The 25,222-nt window shown below is 35.1% G+C and overlaps 1 protein-coding gene across 2 annotated transcripts; it reads right to left on the reverse strand.

The window, feature by feature from the left end:
• Positions 1 to 1,134: 1,134 nt before the first annotated feature.
• On the reverse strand, positions 1,135 to 24,994 carry LOC129255345 (nucleolar protein dao-5-like). 2 transcript variants are annotated; one of them, XM_064097689.1, is made up of 2 exons: positions 24,770 to 24,994; positions 1,135 to 5,479 (listed from the first exon to the last, which is right to left on the reverse strand). In XM_064097689.1, the coding sequence occupies exon 2, from the start codon at positions 5,438 to 5,440 to the stop codon at positions 3,107 to 3,109; it is 2,334 nt and encodes a 777-aa protein (XP_063953759.1). In that variant the 5' UTR covers positions 5,441 to 5,479; positions 24,770 to 24,994; the 3' UTR covers positions 1,135 to 3,106. The 2 variants fall into 2 exon arrangements, with proteins under 2 accessions (XP_063953759.1, XP_063953758.1); XM_064097688.1 differs by lacking the exon at positions 24,770 to 24,994 and adding an exon at positions 14,804 to 15,063.
• Between the last annotated feature and the right edge of the window lie 228 nt (positions 24,995 to 25,222).

A 25,222-nucleotide genomic window follows, 5' to 3' on the forward strand; every position in this document is an offset into this window, starting at 1 on the left:
AAAATCCATAGGCCTATCTATACATTGGAACGTCTGTATAATCGTCATGATTCAATTTTATCACTATTGATAACACCATATATATATATACTGTTAAGAGAATAGACAACTACCTATAATCAAATTAATACAACATTCTAATAACTCAAATTAAGATGTACAAGGTTTGCAAGTATTTGTTTCTACCAGTCGCCTTTTCATAATAATGATAATAAGCCAACAGAAGTGCATTATACAGAAAAACACGTACACAGATAGTCATTTTGCAAGACCAACTTAATAACATTTGAAATACATCAGACACAATCAAACCAAATCTAATCACTTCGAACTGCTGAATGCAACTATTCACGATTCAAGTTTTACTTTAATATCCTTTTTTTGAAAATGTAATCATTCTTAAATATCATTCTGACACGTTACATTTTTAGTCAAGTGTACGTATTTTTATAAACATGATAAAAAAGGGAAAAGAACAAGATATAAATGAAGCTGAGGTTTAGCGAGATAGAAACAGGTGAAACCATATAACTATATACAATGAATGTGGGGACGTCATGATCTAATGGTTCCGACTTTCGCCTCCCAGCAATGGCATGTATTCCTTCAGCAAGAAATTAATCCACATTGTGCTGTACTCAACCCAGGTGAGATAAATGGGTAAGCGTACCTAGCAGGATTGCTAATGCACTGAGTACTGGAAGGCAGCTGGAGCTAATGCCGGAGTATACGGTACGCGTAGAAATAGATTATTTCTAGATAGATGAACTATATGAATTGATATTACTATTATCATTATTATTATCATCATTATTATTATCATAATTATCATCATCATCTTCATTATCATCATCATCATTATTTTATTATTATTATTATTATTATCATTATTATTATTATTATCATTAATGAATGAAAGAAGGAGAGGGGATACAAAACAAAGAAAATGCGTCAAAATATCTGCAAGAAAAAAGCACTTGAAAAAATGTGTACTATAATGTACTACAAATTCATATACCTACTCAACATAATTATGTTCACTCTCAATGTAACTTCGACGAACACACATGTGTACACAGAGTATTTGCCAATACATTTGATTTGTTTCGTTTTGGTTTTTTTTTTCTTGAAAAGAGCCAGCCCCTTTCAGCTATATCGGGAGTAAATAGTCCCCCTTTTCATATATTTATAAGAGGATATAAAATAACAAAATGAAATCACAAAAGACAACCTCTACAGTTGACATTTGATTATAATTTATGTATATAGTACACAGAATTTTTACGTTTTCTTAATAATGTCGCTGTCACATGCATACCATTTTTTCTTTTTGTAAATTTTTATGCATTTTTTTTGCAGTTTTAGGTATAACGTTTTAATCATAACTGCTGTGTATTACAGTAAAATTATAACTACTGCTCATAACAGTTGTCAAAAACCTTCCTATTTATCCCTTTCATCAGTACTTTAGTCATGTTACATCAATATCTTACAAATCGGGAATTTTATATAAATTGCACAAACCTCTCCCCTCTCATAATGAAACAGCTATCCTGACTATTCTCGTATGTACACTGTCTATTGCTTACATTGATTTTACATGCTTAAAACTTCCCAATATTCATACATTTTTATTTTTTCTATTTTTCGATATCATCATTCAAATGAAGGTACTATTCATGACATAATTACATATCGTTTTTATTGTAACTCCTCAGTAAACTACTGTAATATACATTATTGTGTACAGCTAAACATTAAAATGGTGTGATATCAATTTACTGACATTGTAAAAACACACATCATTAATCAATAAATAATAATAAAAAAATAACTTAATATTGAATTCAAATGATAACGGGGACGAGAATGAAATAATTACATGATTTTTTTTTGTTCAGAGTTTAAAAAAAAGATGAAATGTATTTAATCAAAACACTAAGATTAAACCACAGTCAACAGAATGGTATTACCTGGGTTAAACAAATTAATAAATAAATAAAAACACATTGAATAAACATATAAGAACAAAATCATTATTTTAGCAAATGGTTTGTTAATAAATGTTCAAATTCTGCGGGTTTGAGTCTTTTCTATCATCTAACATAAACAAAAAAAAATCAAAATGAAAATCGTTTCATGCATATACATCCCTCAAATTGGACTGGAATAATTAACCAGTTGGAGTTGAAATCGGTTTAAGTCGTAAATCTCCGTCGTTTTACAGAATGTTATGCAAATTTACTTCTCTTGATCATGGTAGTCACAAACCAAATCTTCCCGCATATCGATAGAACTTTGTTACTCTTAACTAAATTGTAAAGATAAAGCAGTTAACAAACATTTTCAGTCATTTCCATTATTGTATAATTCAAACAATAAAAAAAAAAAAAAATAGTGAGTGATGGACATCATCGACTGACTCACCTAGTTGTGCATATCACTGTTTTGTGAAAAATAAGCGAAACTTTAAAATGCCATAACTTTCTTATTTTACATCCAATTTTGATGAAATTTTCAGCACTATGCTAGTTCGATTTTTCTCTATTTATTCAAGTCAGCATTTTCCTGGGGTGGACTTGACCTTTAATTCAGTTTTACAAACACATCAATCATGTCTATGGCGACTTATCACTTACTAACATCATCAAGTCTAATTTTTTCTTTAAAAAACTATTATTTATATGGGTTTTTTTAGACACAATTTACAACGCACGTTTATAGGTCTTAATAAGACAGATGGAATGCCTATCTCTTTAACTTTAGATCATCTTCCATTAAGACTTTCATTGAACTACTGTGGTTTACTTTGCAACTTTAAAATCATCTATACAAAATAAATGGTGGAGAAATCGAAAATTTCAATGAAATCGATTCCATGTAGAATTGTCTCTATAGACTGCATGTGCGGTATCATAGAAAACCTTTGAAACTATTACACGAGCAAATACAACATTACACATGTTTAACAGTTCTTTTCTTTCATTTTTTTATGATACTGCATGGTACTGCAAGGTATTTGATACCAAGAGTCCCTCTTACCACGTTAAATTTTATTTGAATTCATTTCTTTTTCTTTATTCATGCCATAGTTATACTGTATAACTCACTTTGGATTAATGACGAATCGCATTCCTTGTCCTGGTGTGACCTTGATGGGTGCACCATCCCCAAATCTGATGGTGGTTACTCCAGAGCTGCTTGGAGTTTGGACCTGCTGAACCTGGGGTTGGACCTGTTGATGAGGCCCAGACTGATGGATTACCTGCCGGTGATAGGTTGGGTTGCCTTGCTGGATCGGTATTGATATGCTATCACTTTGCAACTGAATTTGGGGACTGGAATATCCCGGTTGTGAGTAGCTTTGTTGTTGATAGACCTCCTGTGGATAGCCAGTCTGCTGAGTGTAACTTTGCTGCGGATAAATCTGTCGTTGATACCCCATTTGTTGTTGCATCTGCTGCTCTGGCTGCACCTGGAACTGAAGATTACCCGAATCTTGTCTTTTGATCACTATGTGTTGACCATGCCTCTGAGGTGCCTGGGTTGACTGTTGCTGAACCATGACATGCTGACCTTCCATGGGTGGTGATCCTATTGGTGAACCCATGGAGTTTTGTCGTTGGATGACCTGAACACGACTCTGTTGTTGAGGCTGGGCAGGCTGGACAGGTGAAGGTGTGATGCCAGGTGACATGTGGATAACTCTGACATTGCTTGCCACATTTGTAGCTGGCTGACTGAGTTGTTGTACTAAACCAGGACTAGCTTTTCGATGACAACTGGGACACGAATCATTCCCTCTAGAGGTGGCTCCACCACTAGTTAGCCTTATTGTCGCTGGCTGCTGCTGAGACTGCTGTTGTTGAAACTGTGGCAGAAACACTTGCATGGGAACAGGTTTGCGCTTGCTGAGTCGGATTATTCCTTCAGGACTCACCTGGATTTGATGTTCATGACCTATCTCTTCTGCTGACAGACTAACTGGTGGTGACTCTGTGGATCCCACCCGTAGCACGGTCTTGCCAAGGACTGGCTTCACTATTGGCTGTGGCATTGGTGGCGGATTATCGAAGGTTGGCTTGGTCCCTGGTGAGGTTGGAGTAAAAATCATTGACCCATCTGGAGTAGATGGGGCATTATTACTGCTTGCAGCCCTTACCCTAAATGTAATAGTTTTTCCTGCTTTATAAGCTTCTGGAGCAAGCTTGGGATCTGGTGTGAGAGTGATTCTACCATTTTTATCAACATAAGACAATGGGACTTCTATCGGTTGTTGCTGCGGAAGGAAATTTGATTTCTTTTTTATAGTATCCCCATCTTTAAATTCTGCCTCAGGGTCAAGCAACACTATTGCTGTTTTCGACACGTGTCTGCTTTTTTGCTTACTAGATTCTGTGTTATCTTCACTCTTCTTCTTTGATTTTTCTACAGATTTTTCCGACCTTGCCACAGCCCCAAGTGCAACTGCTTCCGATAAACTAACTTCTTGCTTTTGTGTCTTGTCCTTTTCTTTTCGTTCTGGTTTCACTATTTCTTTTGATTTTTCTGGTTTAGCTTTTGGAGCTGGTGGAGTTGGTTTGCTGGCAGGCTTTGGAGCTGGTTTGGGTGGACTACTCTTGGCCCCTTTGACAGGTGATTTTGGTTTGCTGTCTCGTTTGGCTTCCGGGAGAGCATCGGTTTTACTTGGACTTTCACACCCAAGAGGGCTCATCCTCTTAACTGGCCTCTTTTCAACCTCTTCAACATCTTCATCCAGAGGTGAACTACTTTCTGAGTGACTGCATTCCTGGTGGAAAAATGGACTAAGACGGGCGTGTAGAGGCGCTCTCTTAGATCGGTAACGATCATCTTCATAATCACTGCACTCTGAGCTATCACTATCATACTCTGTCGTCTCAGCAGAACTAGGCCGGCGAATTGTCCATGGGATACCTTGGTAGGAAGCAATCGATGAACAACAAAGACAGTTTCCACTGCACTCACTCTCACTCAATGTATCCTCATCAGATTCATCTTCAGCATCTCCATCCATTCCGCTCAAAGGAACATTTCTCGTAGTCGTGGTTGTTATATCCGAGGAAACATCATTGGCGTTACTGTCTCTTGACTTTGTATTGTTCATACTGGGCAGGTTGTTCTGACCTCGTTGGTTATTATATGCTTTGCCTCTATTTGAATTCTTGACTGGTTGATCGCGTCCGTTCTGTGCAGCTTTCTTGCGCTGTAGGTTAGCTATCTGTCCCTTTGGTAGTGGTCCCAACCTGGCTGACATACTTGATTCATCAGCATCTAAGTCTGTCATTTGGTTGACGTCATCCTCCGTATCGACGCAGCTGCGATCACGCATGTTGTCGTCCCCGCTGTCTTCAGTATCTCCCTCGTCACTCACTCGGTCATCGTCCTTCACCTTTTGGAAATTTCTGTACATCGATGCCATCTGCCTGGAAATCTCGTCCCCACTATCCCGAAGATTTGTCTGTAGAATGGAATATAAAGAAATAAATACATTTAAGTGTTTTCATAGCCTTTTCATGCAAGATTATCGATGATTATTATATTTATATTAATTTACTTTGAAGCAAACATTTACTTGTTTTCAGAGAGCTGTTGCTGGGTCAGCGCCATGAACGTCCCTTGACGGCGTACATGCTAGATAAGTTCACAATATAATCACAATTATTATTACCATATCACCATCATCATCATTATCGCATGAAGTCATCTATATAGTGAATTTGATTTTTTTTTTTAAATCTGCTAAAAACTTTGGATGAATAAAATTAGCAGTTATACAGGAAGAAAAAAAATAAATGTTACAATGCATCACGGTTTTAATGGGGGTCACATCCATTGCTACAAGGTCAATAAATTAATATAACACGCTGTGTCGTATATTCTTGCATATAAAAACGCTTTATCATGAGTAAAAAAAAAGAAAGACATCATATGCAAAGGTTTATCACTTAGAAGAATATGAATGCATCAGTACAATAAAGTCGCTGCATTCCATCAGGGGAAGTAATGTCAAGTTAATATCCACAGCGAGATTTCATACGCAATGGAAGAATACAGAATAAACATTAACTCCAACCGATCGATGTATGTCCAATTCTTTTAGAGTTTCCACCTTTCCATTCACAGGCCTCCACCTCCCCCCATCATCAGACGCCCCACATCCCTTCTCTCTCTTCCCTCCCCCTGATTCTTTGTCACCTTTTCAGGAGTAATTTAAATGAATAGCTGCCTCATCAGAGGATTGTAGAACAATTAACATCAATTCTATTATGACGTATTCATTTTTATTGTAGCAAATAAAACTGATCCTTAGGTGTGGCCCATTATTCTTCAGAGTATAAACAGTGATAACTGTACTTCGTTTGTGCATTATTATGATTCGTTCCTCTAAAAGTTTTTTATTTGTTAAAATGATTTGTTCGTGGAAATAGTACTGAGCCATGATACTATTACTACCGTATATGTTTCGATGATTCTGTCAAGCTATCACATTTTCCCGATAAACAAGTGAAATATCAAGAAACTAGATGCAGTTACAAGTCAGATACTCGTCATAATTAGTGAGTGACATCATAACCTTCCCTAAATGATAATAATAGCCATCAGCTACCAGAGAGTTCTGAAAGAAGGTATGGTGACAAATGGGTGAAATGAGTCTCCATCCTTTTTCCTGTTATGATCATGATGATCAGTATGTGGCGTGAACTAGCAGATCCAGGAGTCACAAAGGCCGACTTTTAAAACAGTTTTCCACTGTCTTTTTCCAACATATTCACATTTCTATCCTAGGGATGGGCCCATACAGTGGCGTACCGTGGGTCACGGCATCGGGGGACACCAGCAAAAATTTTGAGTCACTTAGTGAGCGCGCGAAGCGCGCTCAGTTGCCAGGTATACTGACCTAATAGAGACATTGTAAGGACAGTGCCATTAAACGGATATGTATCTCACTGATCAAATAATGCGAGCGGGAAGCGCGAGCTGAATTTTTTTTATATTCAGACCTATAAAGGGGAATTATAAGCAAAATTGCAATCATGATACGTACCTGTCTCGCTAAACAAACAATGCGAGCGCGAAGCGCGAGCTGAAATTTTGTATATAATAACCCCAAACAGAAACATTTTAAGGACTATATTTTAGGAATCCATTAAGAGTATACATATCTCACGATAGTCATGCATCTAATGTGAGTGCCAAGCGCTTGCTGATTTTGTTAGAATTATATACATCTAAACACATGAAGCACTTGTAGTCATTGTAATCATGATTAACATACGCATCTCACTAATCAAATTTTGCGAGCACAAAGCGCGAGCTGAAAATTTAGGAAAGTCAGACCTGAAGAGGGGTATTCTAAGGCTTGTTTGTAGGAATTCCATGCGTATTTCACTAACCAAATGGTGCGAGCGCGAAGCGCAAGCTGAAAATTTGATATTCAGATCAGAAAAAGGGAAATTTTAAAGACTGATTTTAGGAATTCATGAAGAGCAGACATATCTTACCAGTCCACTAATGCGAACGTAAGCACGGACAAGAAATGTTTTTTGTTAAGACCTTAAAATGGGGCAATCACTTTAAGTAGACATGAAACAGAAGCATATGTCACTACATAAAACAATAATAATTCGAAGTGCGAGGAAATATATTTGGTATATATTGACTTGAAAACGGGAGGTTTTAACAGGATTATATATCTCGTTAAACAGAAAAAGCGAGCACCAGGAACAATGAAGACATAGGCCCTGAGCAAATTATGTTTCATAAAGTTATGATTTTTTAATGTAATATATCATAATATAATTATCATACAATATAACATTATAATAAACAATAATTTCTTCTTTCCCCTTACATTTCTCTCCCTTTCTCCCTCTTTTTTTTTTTTTTTTTTTGGGGGGGGCAGCCGATTGGGGGGGGGGGTACGTTCCCCCCATGCCCCCCCCCCCCCCGTAGTTACGCCACTGGATGGGCCCACTGCCCCCAACCCCCTCCTGGACCCGCCACTGGTGTTACTTATTTTTTTGTTATCACTACCTATTACCCCCTTCAATATTCTACTTCTGCACCTATTCAAAATCCACTCGTTCTCTCTTTTTTTTCCAAATCTTTCGCCATTCTCAATATATTGACTTGATTAAAGGAGTACATTTCCATATTTTCATTTCCCCCTGCTGGTCATTGCTGGTTATAACTAAAGGCTTTGGTAACGACGACGGGATTTTTTTTCTTTATGAGGAGGGAGGCATAAACAGGTAAAACTTTCGGTCACACAGACGATGATGTGATGCAGAGCTGTTTAATAAAAGTAGTTTTCGATTTGAAAAAATAGATAAGATCAAGGGTTTAACTTTAAAGAATACGTTATAATTGGTGGTAATTGCCCCCTGCCCCGCTGCGTGTGACTATGATGACCAACACTTAAACGTTTAAAGGTACGTTTATCCTCTGATGATCATCTGCTTGAATCTCTAGATTATAACTTGCTATTTTCAATCCCATGAACACATAGCAAATTTAAAGTTTATGACGAACAACACTGTCCTCTTCCCTGTGATTCTGTCACAAAGTTAGGAGAGATAACTCGCCATGTTTGCCATACCACGTCAAGACAGGTGAGATATAATTAAAGCATCACCATAGGTGGTAGGTGTTGGGATCAAAGAACTATATATCTTACATAAGACAACAAACATTCAATGTCGTCACAAATCAACGACATACCTTACTTCATATCAAGAGTACAGTGACAGTTATTGATAAGCCCTGTGAAAAGGTTATGGTCAAGTTCCCTTACTATCTATCATATCAGTCACGTTTCTACAGCCATTAGACTTGATCATAGTCATGGGACTCTGACAAAATCTTCATATCCATAACATAATAAAATGCTAATACAATTACTATAATATGCATGCATAAAACCTAATCAATATTGTAATGAAGTTCGAATATTCTGTTCTGTTTCTTGGCCTAACATAAATCACTAAGCATCACATGTTGTTATGCTGGAAATCAAATTTCTTTATAAACCCAACCTCTGAAATTCTTATTAAGGGCAAGCAAAAGGGGGGGGCAGCAACGATATCCATCTATAATGGAAGCATGATATAAACAGCAGTAGATGTGGACTTATTATCATGATTACGGTTGATGTAACTTATAAAGTGCTCCGACTGACTTTATCGACGTGCCTCTTGAAAGTATAACCATTAATCTATTTGATATCAAAATACTTTAGTTTTAGTCAGGTATAGTAAGATCATGTTATACTATAATAGTCATACCAGAGAAAGAGACTCCATTTGTGAAAATTTATCTGAAGGGGTTGAAGCTGACTAAAGAAGACAAGTCTCTGTATTATGTTGTTTATAATGTGGCATACACACTATTATGTGGGGTAACTCAACCTCTGCAAGCTCGTTACAGATTCATTTCTCAACGTCTTATTTTCATCATGGTAATCGTATACAGGTGAAACATGAATTTATCGGCGAGGGAAGCTGAAAGTATCTCACATACCATCATGTTCAAAAGCTTAGTTGCGCTTAACTAAAAACATGCTGGCAATTCAGTAGGGGCCACTCCCGGGGGCCACAGTGGGGGAAATGAGGGATGATCTATGAAAAAAGGTTTACTTGGCATCGAGACTTTGAAGCGATTTAAAGAAAAATGTCACTTAAAACATGCTATTATCACAATAAAACTGCATATTGTTTTGACTGACGCATAAGATCTCGTAATGTGATGTTACTTTTTTCGCCTTCCCAAATGCTTCTTAAAAGAAAGAGGTTTTTATTTGAAACGTTGATTGTGATCCAAACTATAAAAAAGAATGGTTTGGTAAAGGAGACAACACCTAACATGAAACATTTTCAAATAAGATTAAAAAAGATGAAGGGTCTGTTTCATAAAGATATGAGCCCTGTTACCATGCATGGTATAGTCATAATGGCAAAGATGGAAAATTTCAATAGTTATAAATAATTATGAAATGGACCCAAGATGATGAGAGCATTAAATTCTAAAGAGTGATATAGCCCTATTGCCATAACAGACTCGAAAATAAAATCATCCATTCATAAAATATGAAATGGACATTTTATTTAGCTGATTTAGAAAATAATGGAAACCGTGTCTGGATCCACTGTGGATTCGTGGTGGGAGGGATGGTCCTATAACTTTCTCTATCCCCTTTCTCTTCATTAATTTGTCATTAATGATTGTCATCTGAACCCTTATTTAAACCTTTCGATGAAACATATCATCATGATCATCACCATATACATTCTTCATTCATTCATTTAGTATGCATATGGTAATTGAAATCAACGATTCGCAAGAATAAACACCATACAACAAAACGAGCACATTAATTTTGGGTCATAATTTAATATCTATTGTTCGCCATTTGAATCACTGATTACTAGTTTGTTCACAATAAAATTTGATTGGGCAGCTACCATACTTGAAAATTACGATAACAAACACACAATGCAAGCGGCATCTGGAAGGTCATTAGACAATACTGATTATTTTTGGAACCAGCTACTTCAGAATTCAATCCGAGAAAGTTGCCAAACAATATTGACCACAATGACGTCATTAGCAGAACTGCAGGACCTATACAAGAAGTTAAGAAAACATTCCAGAACGTTTTCAAAGGCTGCACTCAAAGGTGATACAAAATAACTTGAATACATATAAATGACTTCTCGGAACAAATTGATATGTAGGCCTGTAGTATGAATTTAAAGTGCTGAATAAAAAAGATGCCAGAATGATGCGGTGATGAGATGCACCTATATAACTATGAAGGAAAAAAAATAATTTCCAACGAAAAGAATAACGATAATATTCGATACTTTGATAGCGGTTTATAAAACGAAACTCTAGTACTTGAAATTTATTTTTACGTGTATCTTTTTCCCCATTCCATACAATTTCGATTCCTCCTCTCCTCTATCTCTATCTTTTCTTTTATTTTAGATTTTAGTTAATTAATTTCTAACATCTTGATAATGATAATAATAACAACAATAATGATAATATTAATAATGATAATAATAATAATAATAACAATAATATTAATATTGTTCCTCATTCAGTTTACCACTGCGTTTCCTATATAGAGTCATTCACTAACAATTCATTATTATGTTATAATAGCAATCTTCATAGAAACAGCTGACGATGACCATTGGCAAATTATCCAATCAGCTCACATTAAGGTTCATGTCGACCAAGTAAAACTTCTTGACATTGATCGATGTCATTTGCCATGGAATATCGAATATAATCTCTAGAGAAATATACAGGATGTCTCAAGAAATCAAACATGTGTTGGTTCTTCGCTTCAGCGTCGAGGGAAAGAAATAGGAAGAAGGAGAAATTACATTCAAGTAGATTGGTATTGTCTTACTCCATGTCTCTATTATAGGAAAAAATAGAAGGAAAGAAGGAATTTCGACCAAAAATTAAAGTAATTGTATAGTAATTGTAAATAACACAAAACAAAAGATGGCATATAAAAAAAAATTAATGCTCGTGGTTTATAAACATTCAAAGGCTTCAAAGGTATCAATGTTTCTGGGATTTATTAAAAAGTTACACTCTAAATTTCAAGGATTTGAAATAAATCCAAATCTGTTGTGAATAGCAGTGACCAGCCTGATATTAGATTATTTTTAATCATAAAGATTAAGAACCCTAAATTCAAATCTATTAGCTTTATATTCAGATCCACAAGGTGTGAATCTAAATCTAATATTCGTCTAGTCACTATTTACAGCCAATCTGGATTTATTTCAAATAATTACATTTATAGTGTACTGATCTTGAATAGAAAAAAAAATGTTATGAAATTCATGGTCCCTTCGTCTCATGTGGCCATGCCCCATTTGTATTACGTCACCCAAATATAATGATAGCGCACCTATTGGTATCAAAATCACCCTATCCATACAAAAGTATAGTTTTTCTGCAAGGAAATTTCATAAGGATTCCAGAAATGGCATTAAAAATGAGGTAGGGTGACTGCTCAAATCTTATGAATGAAAATTTTCAAATTTTTAAGACCCCTAATACACTTTGTTTATACTTTATTTATTCTTTATATCAATGTTTGTTTTCTCTTTGTCCATACCATTAATTAGTTATCAGATTTGTATTGATCAAGATATTCCCTTAACTTAAGCGGGTTCAATAATTTCTGATATGTTAATTTAAAATACCGAAAACCAAAATATTTAAACAGTTTTCACCTTAAATTTCTAATATATCATGATTAATTAATATTATTATTGTAGGAGGTGTATTATTATTATACCTATTATATTTAGCTTTAAAATGAGAGTAAAATCAAAGGTCCAGCCCCTTGGATACCAAAGCTACGCAAGTTTAATACTAGCAATACAACAATTCCAAGGTTGGAGTTGCATGTAATGTGTACTAGCTGCTTCCACCACCCCTCAACAACCCTTGTTTTATCTATTTTTATCGAGCAAAAGACTCAAATTGATAAGCATATACGTTCAATACTATCAACCCTAATACAGCTCATACTCGTCAGCTTTCATATGACACCAATTTCATAATAATATGTCTCCATTAAACCGAAAAAGCACGTCATGAATTGTTCCTATGCGAAGTTTTTGGTGTTTTGTTGTTTTTTTTTATAGGGTTTTTTAGTTTAAAATAATAAAGCGTACCTCTTGTTTCCCCCCTCAACCACCCTCACCATTCTTCGTTCTATCATGGACATATTACGAATGGTTTTATCAATCGTAGTGTCGCGAATTAATGTGCTGTTGCTCACACATGATAGAGTATATAAATTAGCTTTAAAATGATACCAATTTTATGACAATATCTCTCCGTTCAACCGAGATATCGTATGTTAAACCGAATGAAAATTGAAAAAGCGTACGTTACAAAACCACCTTTTTTGTGGGGTGAGTTCAAGACGCATTGCCATATAGGAGTTTGGAATTTTTGCAAATCCGAAAAATTTCTTTTAATTAAGAATACAATTAAGATGCATAGGCCTAAACCAGTTTTACTAAAACGCACAGCTTTAAATTCCTGCACTTTTTTTTTATCTCGGTATAATGCGGTTGTAACTTTGGAAAACGATTTTCATTTAATGTATCAATAAATATGACATCAATCTTGAGTAATCAAACAAATAAAATATTTACAAAGATTTGGAAGATCATTTGGGAGAAAATGAAAATATACGACAAATAAAAGACAGAACACATAAAATTTAAGAGATTAAAGACAAGAGCGAGTTCCCGAGATAATGATAATACAAGATTTCCGAATTCTTCCCTCTTCTGGGAATCAGAAATTTTATGAAACACCCTGTAGTGGTACATCTTGTATCTGTCTGTAATACCGCCATATATTGGTGTTAACCACAGCCTAGACAATGATGAACATAGTGCATTCGACTCCCTGTATACCGGCTGGCTTGACGTGTTTCATGACATCCATATATGGAAGTAATGCCGTGAGGGCCCAATGAAGGGGGTATAGCTGAGATGAGTATCTTAAAGCTATATACTTTGACTGAACAAATTCTACCTTCACTAGCAGTAAATTGTCCTTAAGAAATTAACTTTGATTGTTTTTGTTAAAGGACAAGTCCACCCCAACAAACACTTCATTTGAATAAAAAGAGAAAAATCTAACAAGCATAACTCTGAAAAATTCATCAAAATCGGATGCAAAATAAGAAAGTTATGATATTTAAAAGTTTCCACTTAATTTCACAAAACAGTTATATGCACATTCTGGTCGGCATGCAAATGAGGAGACTGATGACGTCATTCACTCACTATTTCTTTAGTATCTTATTATATGAAATGTTTCAATTTCTTCTCATTGTCCAGTGAAACAACGATTAATTCCTCCCTAAACATAATGGAATGAGCAATGTTTAATACTATATGGTTCAGTCAAGTTGGTAATTATCATCAAATCTGTAAAAAATGAAATATTGTGTAATTCAAACAATAAAAAGCAAAAGAAATAGTGAGTGAGGGACATCATCATCTGTCTAATTTGCATGTCACTGAGTTGTGCATACCAATGTTTTGTGCAAAATAAGCGAAACTTTAAAATGCCATAACTTTCTTATTTTACGTCCGATTTTGATGAAATTTTCAGCGTTATGCTTGTTTGATTTTTCTCTATTTATTCAAATCAACATTTTTCGGAGGTGGACTTAACTTTTAAGCGTGATCAAGTCAAATGGACGCGAGGTTATGAATTTAAATGCCTATAAATACTTATCCCTAAATAGGACTGCGATATTTTATTGTAAATATAAAGATACTCAAATTATGGACTAATGGAAAAAGAGAATAGCCGAAAAGCATGAAGGAATTAGTACTATTTTCGTAATATTTACCTAATATTCATAGTTTTAATTATGTAGGTAATTATATATTAGTGGGCGGGGTAAATTCGTTAATCAAAAACATGCAATATACTTATAAATCGCGACATGGTGACTCGTGGACGCCTCTTTTATCAAAAATCAAATATTTGAACCTACAGTAGCCCTCCCTATACAAATACAAGAAAACTAACGAAGATATACTTGTAAACCTAAACACAAACTAAGTTTATCCCATTTCAAGAAGAGTGTCTTACTTATCAGAACATAAAAATTGGCAGGCAGGCTACATGCGTACAACTTGAGTTGTACAGATAGTTGCACTGGTTATCCATCGACATAGATCATACTACAAAATTTGAATAGATTCGTATTACGCACCTAATGCATTGGTGAAAAAACAAAGCGAATTCTTTACTTCAATATCCTGCTCAAAATGTAGAGATGAACATGTCAATATGAGCTGACTTTAAATGGTTCGCAATTTTCCAATTTATCATGATAAATCCAGCGAAGCTTGTTTTCGGCGCGTCAAAATTGGTTTCCCGCCAATATCTTGCTACCAAGAAGACGAAATCTACGATAGAATGATGACTGATGCGAGCGGTATGTTTACATCTTAGTAAGATCAGCTGGTTATCCCAATTTGATTAAATACTCTGTCGTCTGTCAATTTCATTGGTTTCTTTCTGACCTCTCAAAGGTCATGATGACTCATTAAAGATGTCTACTGAAGACAACAGCGGTTATGGCCTTTTACTTTACTAGTCAATGTCGGCATCTAAGGAAGACGAATAATAATCAAGTCAGAGGCTAAATAAACATAGAAATCTCTGTAAACATCTCTTTCCAAGTGTCAAGACTGATATAAATTCAGCAGATAATTCTGTTTGAACATTATTTTCAAGAAGGTTTAATATTGTGTAGGTTTGATAACGTAATTCGAGAACAAAATAAAAAACTATCTTTGAATTATAAAAACAGAAATAACAAATCATATTTCACATTGCAAATAATCTTGAAGCTATTTTTGTAATGTTGTTTGAAATAGCTCTTATACGTATCACATTTTACAAAATTAGACATCACTAATAATATTGACAATAATTTGCACATTTCAGGGCTCTACGATAAAAAAGAACCCGGTCCCAATTATCAGTAAATTTAACTTCACATCGGCACCCTTAAGAAATCCTTTGGTACTATCCAGGTCTTAAAATTGACATTTACGATGATCGATCCCCCTTGAAGCACGTCATAAACATGATAAAGATGGAAGGAGTATGTGACGTAATGAGGAAATATGCTTATACATTCATTATTTTGTTGATGACTTACAATCAATCCGTCTAACAATTTCAATCATGTCATTCTATTACTCACAAACACATTCGTTAAAAACAGACTGACCTTATGAATTATTTTGGCTGTGTATTTTCGTGAACGTAATTATTATCATCCCAATTCTAATGAATGTGGTGATTTTAGCAGATTTCTAATGTTCGTCTCTGATGAAAAACAATAACAGTATAAAGATATTGTTTTAAAATAATCTTAAACGTATTGGATACCACAGCGGCGGATCCAGGAGAACTAATCAGAGAGGGGCGTCACATAAAAAAAATAAAAAGGTTATCATGCACGATTCAGAGACTCATGGACGCAATTTACGCGTAAAATATTGAATGACATGCAAAAATAAAGAGGGGGAGGGTATCACCACTCATAGATATTAGTTTTCCCTCGATAGAAAAAAATTGTGAAAAGCATTCATGTTTTCCCCTATAGGTTACTGAAACTAGACCCTGACTCAATCTTGAAATGGGTAGCCGCTTATTCGGGAAGGGTTTCTCGAATCATTTTGTATAGTATTCAACCGTTTTGTCGCTTTGGGGACCTCTAGGAACAACTTCTACTTCTACTGGGGCTGGTTCAATAATGCTAATAAATCCAACATGACGTATACTTTAATCTGAACGTTACCACTACACATGCCAAAAATTGACTTTCTTGCAATCATTATATCCCTTTTTGGTGGTAAAATTTGGATGTTGAGACTAATGTTTAATTCATAACATGATTATTGGTTTTGTTTCGAAAACCAATACTAAGATGTTTTGCTGATAAATAAAACTTAGAGTATTGTAGAAAAGAAGACATAACCTCCAGGTTCCCTATATCCCTCCCCACCTCGAAGGAATTCGAATCATCTTCTTCATCAACGACTGCCTCCTGTTCTTCCATTCTCCCCATCTTTTAATGGACCCGTCTTTTCATTTTCAGCACTGTCCCATGGAGGAACTCGTAGCAGCACTTATCCATCATTATCCTTTGGGGTCTGTTAAACTTGTTAAGAACCAGGCCAAGAAAGTGTCATATTTATTATCACGAGTTTTACAGAATTCAGCGAAAAAAAAGGAAACATGAACCACAAAAAAAATTATAAATAGGAAGAAGTGAACCTTTTTGAACTTCCGTTCGAGACGAAAATGGAGAGCGGATAACAAGTGTAAAACACAACAACGTGGTAACTTTATAAAGCCAACGCCCATCGATATGAAGTAAAATCATGATGATGTTACCTCATGTGTAAATATATTTTGCAGAAATGGCATTTTATAAACCGGTTTCAGCCAAAATCTGAGAGAAGTATATTGTTATGTTGATTTATATAGCAGAAAATTAAACAAACAGATTATCTGAATTTGAAAACAATAATGACGTTTAAAGCTATATGTTGAAGATGTGATTAACGAACATGAACACAGAATATTATTGGTAACAAAAGGTGTAATCTTATTATGACAACATATGAGCTGTCATAGCGTTTGCTAACAATTTTTAAAATCAATTATGAAAAAATTTCAGTCATGCACGCAACAAATTATGACACAAAATCTTCGTCGACGTCAATAATACCACAGAGGGATTTCTAGATGATCTTGCAAGGTTCATCAAAGCATGGACCTATTACGAACATGATAATGGTCATTTTGAATGTTTCATCTGAAGGGATATGTTCCACGGGTTTATTTCTAATTCGTCTAAAGCCAATTCGTCCAATTGCCAACTCGTCTACTTTCATTTGGTCTACCATCAGTTCGTCCACTCACCACATGGTCTACTTTCATTGAGTCTAATGCCATTCCGTCTAATAACCAGTTGGTACAATAGTCATTTAGTCATTATATACCATTGGGTCTAATCAAACTAAAGTGTTGATTGTGCAAAATGAATGAAAAGAAAATGGGTATTAGACTAACTGGTTATTTAATATCAGACGAAATGGTAATAGACGAACTGGTGATTAGATGAAGTGTTGATTTGACCAAATGGTTGTAAGACGAAATGTTGATGGACGGAATGGGATTGGACTTAATGAAGGTAGACCATGTGGTGAGTGGACGAGTTGGCAGTGGACGAATTGGCAATTTACCGTTCCTCGTCGGCATTCGTCGAGAAATCGACAAATTTTAAAGTCTCGACACTCTGCTTCTTTACAAACCTATACTATGAAAGTTATACAAATTAACGTGAACTCATGTGGAAACGGTTCAGGGATACTTGAAAATTTCAATACCCAATGGAAAATATCTGTTCTCATGTTTTTTACAATATTTCCTCTGTCTCTCTACCATGATCTTTAGGGACTCTAACTGTGTTGATCTGGTTCTAACAGAGCACGGCCTCCACATAGAAAATATCTAGGTTTCTTCGGGGTTCGTTAGGGTCAATACTCTAATTCCAACTCCTCTCACAGAAGAGAAGAAGTTAATGTTTCAATGACGTTTCAAGTTTTCCTACTATATGCTACCACAAAACTGTTCATAAAGATATTGACAAGGGTAACATTTGGTAATTTGGGGGAGGCGTCCCCCCCCCCACAAGACATTAACGAAATAATGCATTACAGACAGACTAGAAAAGTTTAAAGATTCATTAATACATTGAATCTGATGCACCTGATTGATGTTGGAATTTTACACCCTTCCAAATGATAAATCGGTTCTACGTAACTTTTAAACAGGAGTCACCTGACCCATTTGAACTGCAATTATGTTCTTGAATGGATCATTAAAGTATATACCCAAAGACAGATACAAATAAATGCATGAAATATAAATACATAATCCACATGAATAAACAGTAGGAGATGCCATTATCTCTAATTAATACAAAACGTACATTTCATTTAAGTGGTCAACACTTCTAATAATTAATTGATATATCGCAGAAGCAATTGATATTCTGAGCTTGAAAACAACATGAAATTTCGCTTCCAACCATTTTGTCAGTTTTTGCCACATCATGGTACCATTCATTACTTCATGAAACAGCTATACCCCTTGCTGAGGGGGTAAAGGGTCCATTGAGTAATGGCTGCTACACAATCGAGTCAAAGGTTATAGTTCATGCTCCAAAAATGAAGCGATTTATTCCCCGAATAATGTAAGAAAAAATGTTCCGTCTTAAATTATGCCTTTAAACTGATTACATATTTTTTCATGGAAAAATAATTTTACAAACGATCGACTTATGATAAACTGTTAATAATATCATCATATTATGATGTGTTCGCAGAGTAACAAAGATTCCAATAACATTGATCTATCCTGAGTTTATCATAAAGACAATTAATTATACATGTATCGTATCATTCTTTCTAGACATGTCCGACTATTTTTCTCGTTAGAATTCTTCAATCCCAAAGCAATAACTTACAATTGTTAATCCATCTAAACGAATATCTATCAAACTATTTTGGATTTGATAATTTTCAAAATTGTGTATCATCAAAGGTACGCCCATTTTCTTTTCAGCTATTAGCTGCAACCTTTTGGTTTTTCATCATATTCATCATTTTGAATGGATCAATAATTACGTTTCTTTTCATCAAAAGTTGTACCCTCAGACATTTCACTCAAAGCAAAACCTTTGATGCTGCATAAAATAATATCTTCAAACAGCATGAGAAATTATAAATTCACAACTAATTGGACTATACATGAGGCATAACGAATATAAATTATGTCGCAGCAAATAGAAACTCGTACATAATTATAATAAACAACTTATGTAGCATAACATTTTCAAGGTCCTCTGCATATCATCAAGTTCTTAAAGGAGAATTAAACCTTTAGAACAAGATAGCTTGTGTGAAAACAGAAAAATCAAAGAAACAGATCGACAAAAGTTTGAGAAAAATCGGACAAATAATAAGAAAGTTATGAGCATCTGAATATTGCAATCACTAATGCTATGGAGATCCTCAAATAGGCAATGCAACAAAGATGTGTGATGTCACTTGTGAACAACTCTCCCCATTACTTTAGTATATATTTCACTTAAATTGCCTCTTTTATCACATCTTTCAGTAGATCATGTGTTCTTTCTATAGGAGGGCATGTAATACAAATTTTTAAAGAATACAGCAGGGATAAAGAGTTTGTATCACCATAAGAAAAGGCAAAAAGATACATTTTGAGGATATTTTATAGTCCATCAAAGGGAAAGTTGTTCACATGTGACATCACACATCCTTGTCGCATTGCCAATGGGAGGATCTCCATAGCATTAGTGATTGCAATATTAAAATGCTCATAACTTTCTCATTATTTGCCCGATTTATCTCAAACTTTCTTTGTTCTTATTCTTTGATTTTTCTGTTTCGACACAAGCCTACTAGTTCCAAAGGTTTCATTCCCCTTTAAGTATAATGATACGTGCAAAAATGCGATCGAATATCTCCAATCACCATAGACTACACACTTTGGACTCTCTATCACTTGTTTACAATTATGCATCATATTCAATCCTAACACTCTCATGAAATTGAGATCGCTCGTATCAACCAGTGGACCCGTTGCCTTGGTAACCAGAACACCGAGTAATAGCATGATGAACAAACATTGACACCAAGCACTTGTGGTGTTTCCATCGTCTGTTGGTTATAAACATGGGATTAGCATGAAATACAGCTCTCACATTGTACACGCAAGGAGAGGTGATATTGATACATGATTGTATATAGGTAAAGATGGAGACCGTGATCACTGTTCACACCCAAGATTTATATACTGATTCATTATGATGCCGATCCTAAAGAGACTGGAGATAGAGAATATTGAATCAGGGTATGAGAAGAATGGAATGAATTTTCAAGATCAATTGGGTGTGACTTTATTTCACGATTTTCTAAAAGTCATATGGGGGTGCGCTTTCACCAAGTATTTATGGGCATACTAGAATAGATTGCGGCAAACAGAGCGTTGAAAAGTTACAGATGTTTGCTATTCTGAGCGTTTAGGACGTCAAAAGATATTGAAAAACAGATTCAAAACTGAAAGTGAACGCTGAGTTGAGGAGCTGAAGAAATAAATTCACCAAAGTTACAAGAAGGGCAAGTCAAGCCAGACTGACATAATCCAAAGACTTCGATAAAAACAAATATGGAAAGCTTTTTTGAACAGCACGCTCTGTCTTGTATCAAGTTTTCCTGCTTGAATTTTATTCGCATGAACATACCATCGTATTACCATGGATTAAAAAAAAATTTACGCTAACATATATTGAATTGATTTATTTACTGTTGAATGACCCACCCCGATAAAGTTTATATATATATATGCCTAACATTAATTATTCAATCATTAGCCCAGATGGCACTTATACTAAATAAATGAAACAACCGCTAGTGCAATAATGAACATGAATTAATAAAATACACTCCCGCGAATTTCGGATATTAAAAATAAAACGTTTACTCATTTTGGTCCAAATAAATAATTCGGTGAACGATTTCACAAGAATCCTGGTTCCGTCGTCATAAATAACCAATATTAGAAACCGTTCATTGTGCAGTTGCAATATTTATCAGATATCATGCTTTGATAATCACAAAATGGGAATTGTGTGCGTGATAATGTTTGCTGTAAATTCTTTGGTAAACATTAAAACATACGACACAGAGGTGAAGAAGAATGGAAAGAGAATATAGGCGGAGATAGATAAACAAAGCTACTGCTTATATAGCTAATAATTGTCATCGGAAATGGAGCCCCATCTACATATTTTGGTGCATGTTTTTATAAGAAAAAAATGATTCTGTCGCCAAATATTGTTTATGGTACGTCCACAAGAGCCTTGTCATCCAGAGTTCTCATCTAAGCCAATATGATGAATAAATAAAATCGCATACTTGTATTACTAGTATATTGTTCTTGTATGATCATGCACGACTAAGTTGCACATAACGTTCTTCAAGATGTCTATGAAAAAGATCTTCAGTTTGAGCGCGAAAACTGTATATAAATACTCAACAAACAATTCATGTTCATACTAAGAAGCAATATTGGCCTTTAAAGTCCAATCCGATTTCATAGTGTAATCCTGCAGATATCTGTTCTGTCTGGGTGAGACCACCTTGACAATTCAGTCAGTAGTTCAAATTTACATAAAGTCAGACGTGAGTGATTACAATCATAATCCTTTTAACGTTATTAACAAACGTGTTGCTTACTATCTGTTAATAGTTGATTACCCCATGCACTGTGAACTTATAATCCTCATAGAATATTATTAACATGATAAATGGGCTACTAGAAGAATATTTAACTGAACATTATTTATAGACACCAAACATTCTACTGAAAATGGTCTTTTAAAGATTTACAACATAAAATATAACTCCTTGTACAGCTTTAAGGTAAAATATAATAAGCCAAGACCAATCTAATGAAATTCACATTTATTTCATTGCTCATGGTAATTACATAAGATCATATGCAGTGCTCAACAAGACACATATAGACCTAACTGTATACATATCCATGTTCATTTGTTTTGAAATAAACTAAGAATTTTTCTTTAAAATGTCAATCCTTAATTTTGTACGATTTGTATTACTTTGCATATAATTTTTGAATGGAAGTGAAAATAAAGAATTTAATTGAAGAACTTTGACATTTCAGATTTTAAGACCAGACGTCGAAGTGGTTATTTCAGTATTTCATATAACGTTTCATATTATATTCATAATCAAAACAAAGTATTACTTTATATTCGAGGCATTCTAAATCTAATTTGTCAAGAATGCGAACATCTATTTCAAATGAAGAAAAATATATTCCTTATATTGTGATTTATTTACAAAATGATCTTGACCTCGACATATGAGAGACAGATTTGTTAAACAAGCGACGGAAATAATTCCTTCCATTTTGATTTATGACCGTTGCACTTTCTTGTGCCGTCATCGAACATGTTGAAATAGGGGGTCAGTACCGCTGGACCAAAGGGGTGAAGAGAATGGTCTCCGAGGGGTCCTTATATACCCCCATCCGGAAAAAGTCTTGTACCGCTCTTGATCTTGTTTGTCAAGGTTCGTTTCGTACCTGACCATTAGCATATCCAGGGGCTTAGTTTAGGAGCCAAGACCAACGGTGGTTTTTATGAGGACAAATTGATTTCTGTCCAAGAGTGTATTTTAAGCACGATTTTCATCACCACCTCCCACTGCCTTATTTATCAACTTGAAGAAGAAAAAATACCGATCCTGTATCTGGCTTCAAAATATGAAAGTAAAATATGGAAACATCGTCAAAATTCCCTCCAAAATTATGTTTTTATTATAGCTATATAGCATTCACAGTAAGAACAATCTGCTAATTGATGTGAATACAGCACAATGACAGGGAAGGGGGCTCAGGATGTTTCGTTATGTCAGTCATGAGCGCAAACACGAAACGAAATCCCAACAATCACCACATACATGGCATCATGGACCTACTACTCTTGAATCATTGACAGTATCAGTCTGTGATTGTCTTGTTCAGTTACCGATATTGTAAGTTAATTACCCCATACCGTGCGGTAGCGGTATAACCACCACTGGTGGTCTCGATTGTGACCAATTCACAAACAATCAAAATAATATTCGTATGCCTTTGGGCAAGAATGGGAGTAGAGTCGTATGCAAGAGGTTCAGTAAACAGCAGGAAGATTCTCTTGATTGACATATTATTTTTGTCTGGTGGGGCAATTTGGTGTGGCAGGGTGGGTACCGTGTGGGGGTGGTGCTCCATTTCAATGTTCTGAAGGATCACATAGGTAAGCCGAGACATGGACCCTGTAGGGTCCATGGCTGAGATGACTTCATTGAAGACCGAAATCATAAAAGTTAAGTGGTCTATGTCAGCTGGAATGTTCGTTCTGTTAGAAATAATATGAAAAATCATGGACCGTCTACCACAAATGGAAAAAAAATGTCTGACCGGATTAAAGCATTTTAAATTGGATTAGAAGAAGAAGTGGGGTCTTAAAGTTCTGTTGCCATGGTTACGATGTGAGCGTACCTTGGGACTCAGCGGTACATCTATTGTTTCAAAGCACTTTCATTCGGCCGTCCCAGATAGTAAAGATTACATTTGGGCGATTTCAAAATTAAAATGGGCGTCTTCTCTGCTGATAGGTCTATGAAACTGATTTTTATTTAACAGTAATATAAGCAAAAAAATCAAGAGATCTGTTTATAAAATAATGTGAGTCATGTCGAAATAAATCAAAATGGCCTGAAAGACGAACATGTACTGCACATGGTTTGTGACAGCTAAGTGCAAACTATAATGTTTGCTTAAACCACAAGCAAAGTGACATCCATCATCCGATGAATGTATTTAGGCTTCGGGGAAATTGTGAACTAGTTCATGGATCTATTAAAAAGTATATGGTGAATTTTCATTTATTTCCCCTGCATTGTAGCTTCGGGGAGAAAAGCCTACTTGCGAGTAATTCAATTTCAATTTTGACGTTAAGGATGGAAATCATGAATTATTTCCCCTTATAGAAACACGCCAACGTGCTGGTATTTGTTCATCAAGTCCCCTTCACCTAACACATTTGTTCATGTTTAATTCTATATCAATTTGTATTAAGTAATGGGATCAAGATTGCAGGAAAAGGGTCTTTTGGACAAGAATAAAACATGATTGATAACAGTTTATGATGAGAAGATTATTTTCCTCTTTGAATTGGGTTAAGGGTTTATTAAACGTAGCAGCAATCATAAATGTAGCAACAGAAAATTAACAAAACAGGGGGCCATTTCATAAAGCTGTTTGTAAAAAACGACTGGTGATCCTTTCTTGTGGTAAATGATATTCACCATTAAATGTTCATTGGTGATTATAAAGCACATAAGAGAGCTAGGTTCACCAGTCGTTTTTTACTTACGAACAGCTTTATGAAACACTCTCCAGGACAACTAGTTTTACATGATTCATCGAAAATGTAACATTGAACATACGGTTTGTCTATATCTAAAATGCAGAAAAATAATTTTTCACTCACGTTTCGCTGTCAGACTGGTATATACGAGAGACCGATAAACCTCCAACCCACTGCTCCAAAATTTGTGTAAAAACTGAAAGTCATCTAGAGGCCACATACTGTCTTGAATTGCTGACAGTATGAGTTCGGTTGAGCAAAAATAATGAGCAACCCGTGCATCGTTGGCAAAGATTTGAACAAACATAAATAATTTGCCACTGTTATTGTGCCCTTCTACTTTAGTCTGAAATATTGTGACAATATTATTTTCTTCCAGTTTACTCTTCTTTCACCCACGTCACACGGTGTCTCCTTCTTGTATTATAGTATCTCTCCGTATCTCTTCTTTTTGCTTGACCATTGTCTCTGATAATCAGCATTACCCTGGTCCCATTTCATTATTTTCAGCGTTAATAACACATCCCTTACTTTAATATGGATTTGACTAGATCATCACTTGACAGGAAATTACTC

The sequence above is a fragment of the Lytechinus pictus genome, chromosome 3, assembly GCF_037042905.1.
Source record: "Lytechinus pictus isolate F3 Inbred chromosome 3, Lp3.0, whole genome shotgun sequence".
Lineage (NCBI taxonomy): Eukaryota > Metazoa > Echinodermata > Echinoidea > Temnopleuroida > Toxopneustidae > Lytechinus > Lytechinus pictus.

Coding starts and splice junctions, on each gene's coding strand:
- LOC129255345 (XM_064097689.1), bottom strand. CDS start 5,440: ATGGCATCGATGTACAGAAATTTCCAAAAGGTGAAGGACGATGACCGA.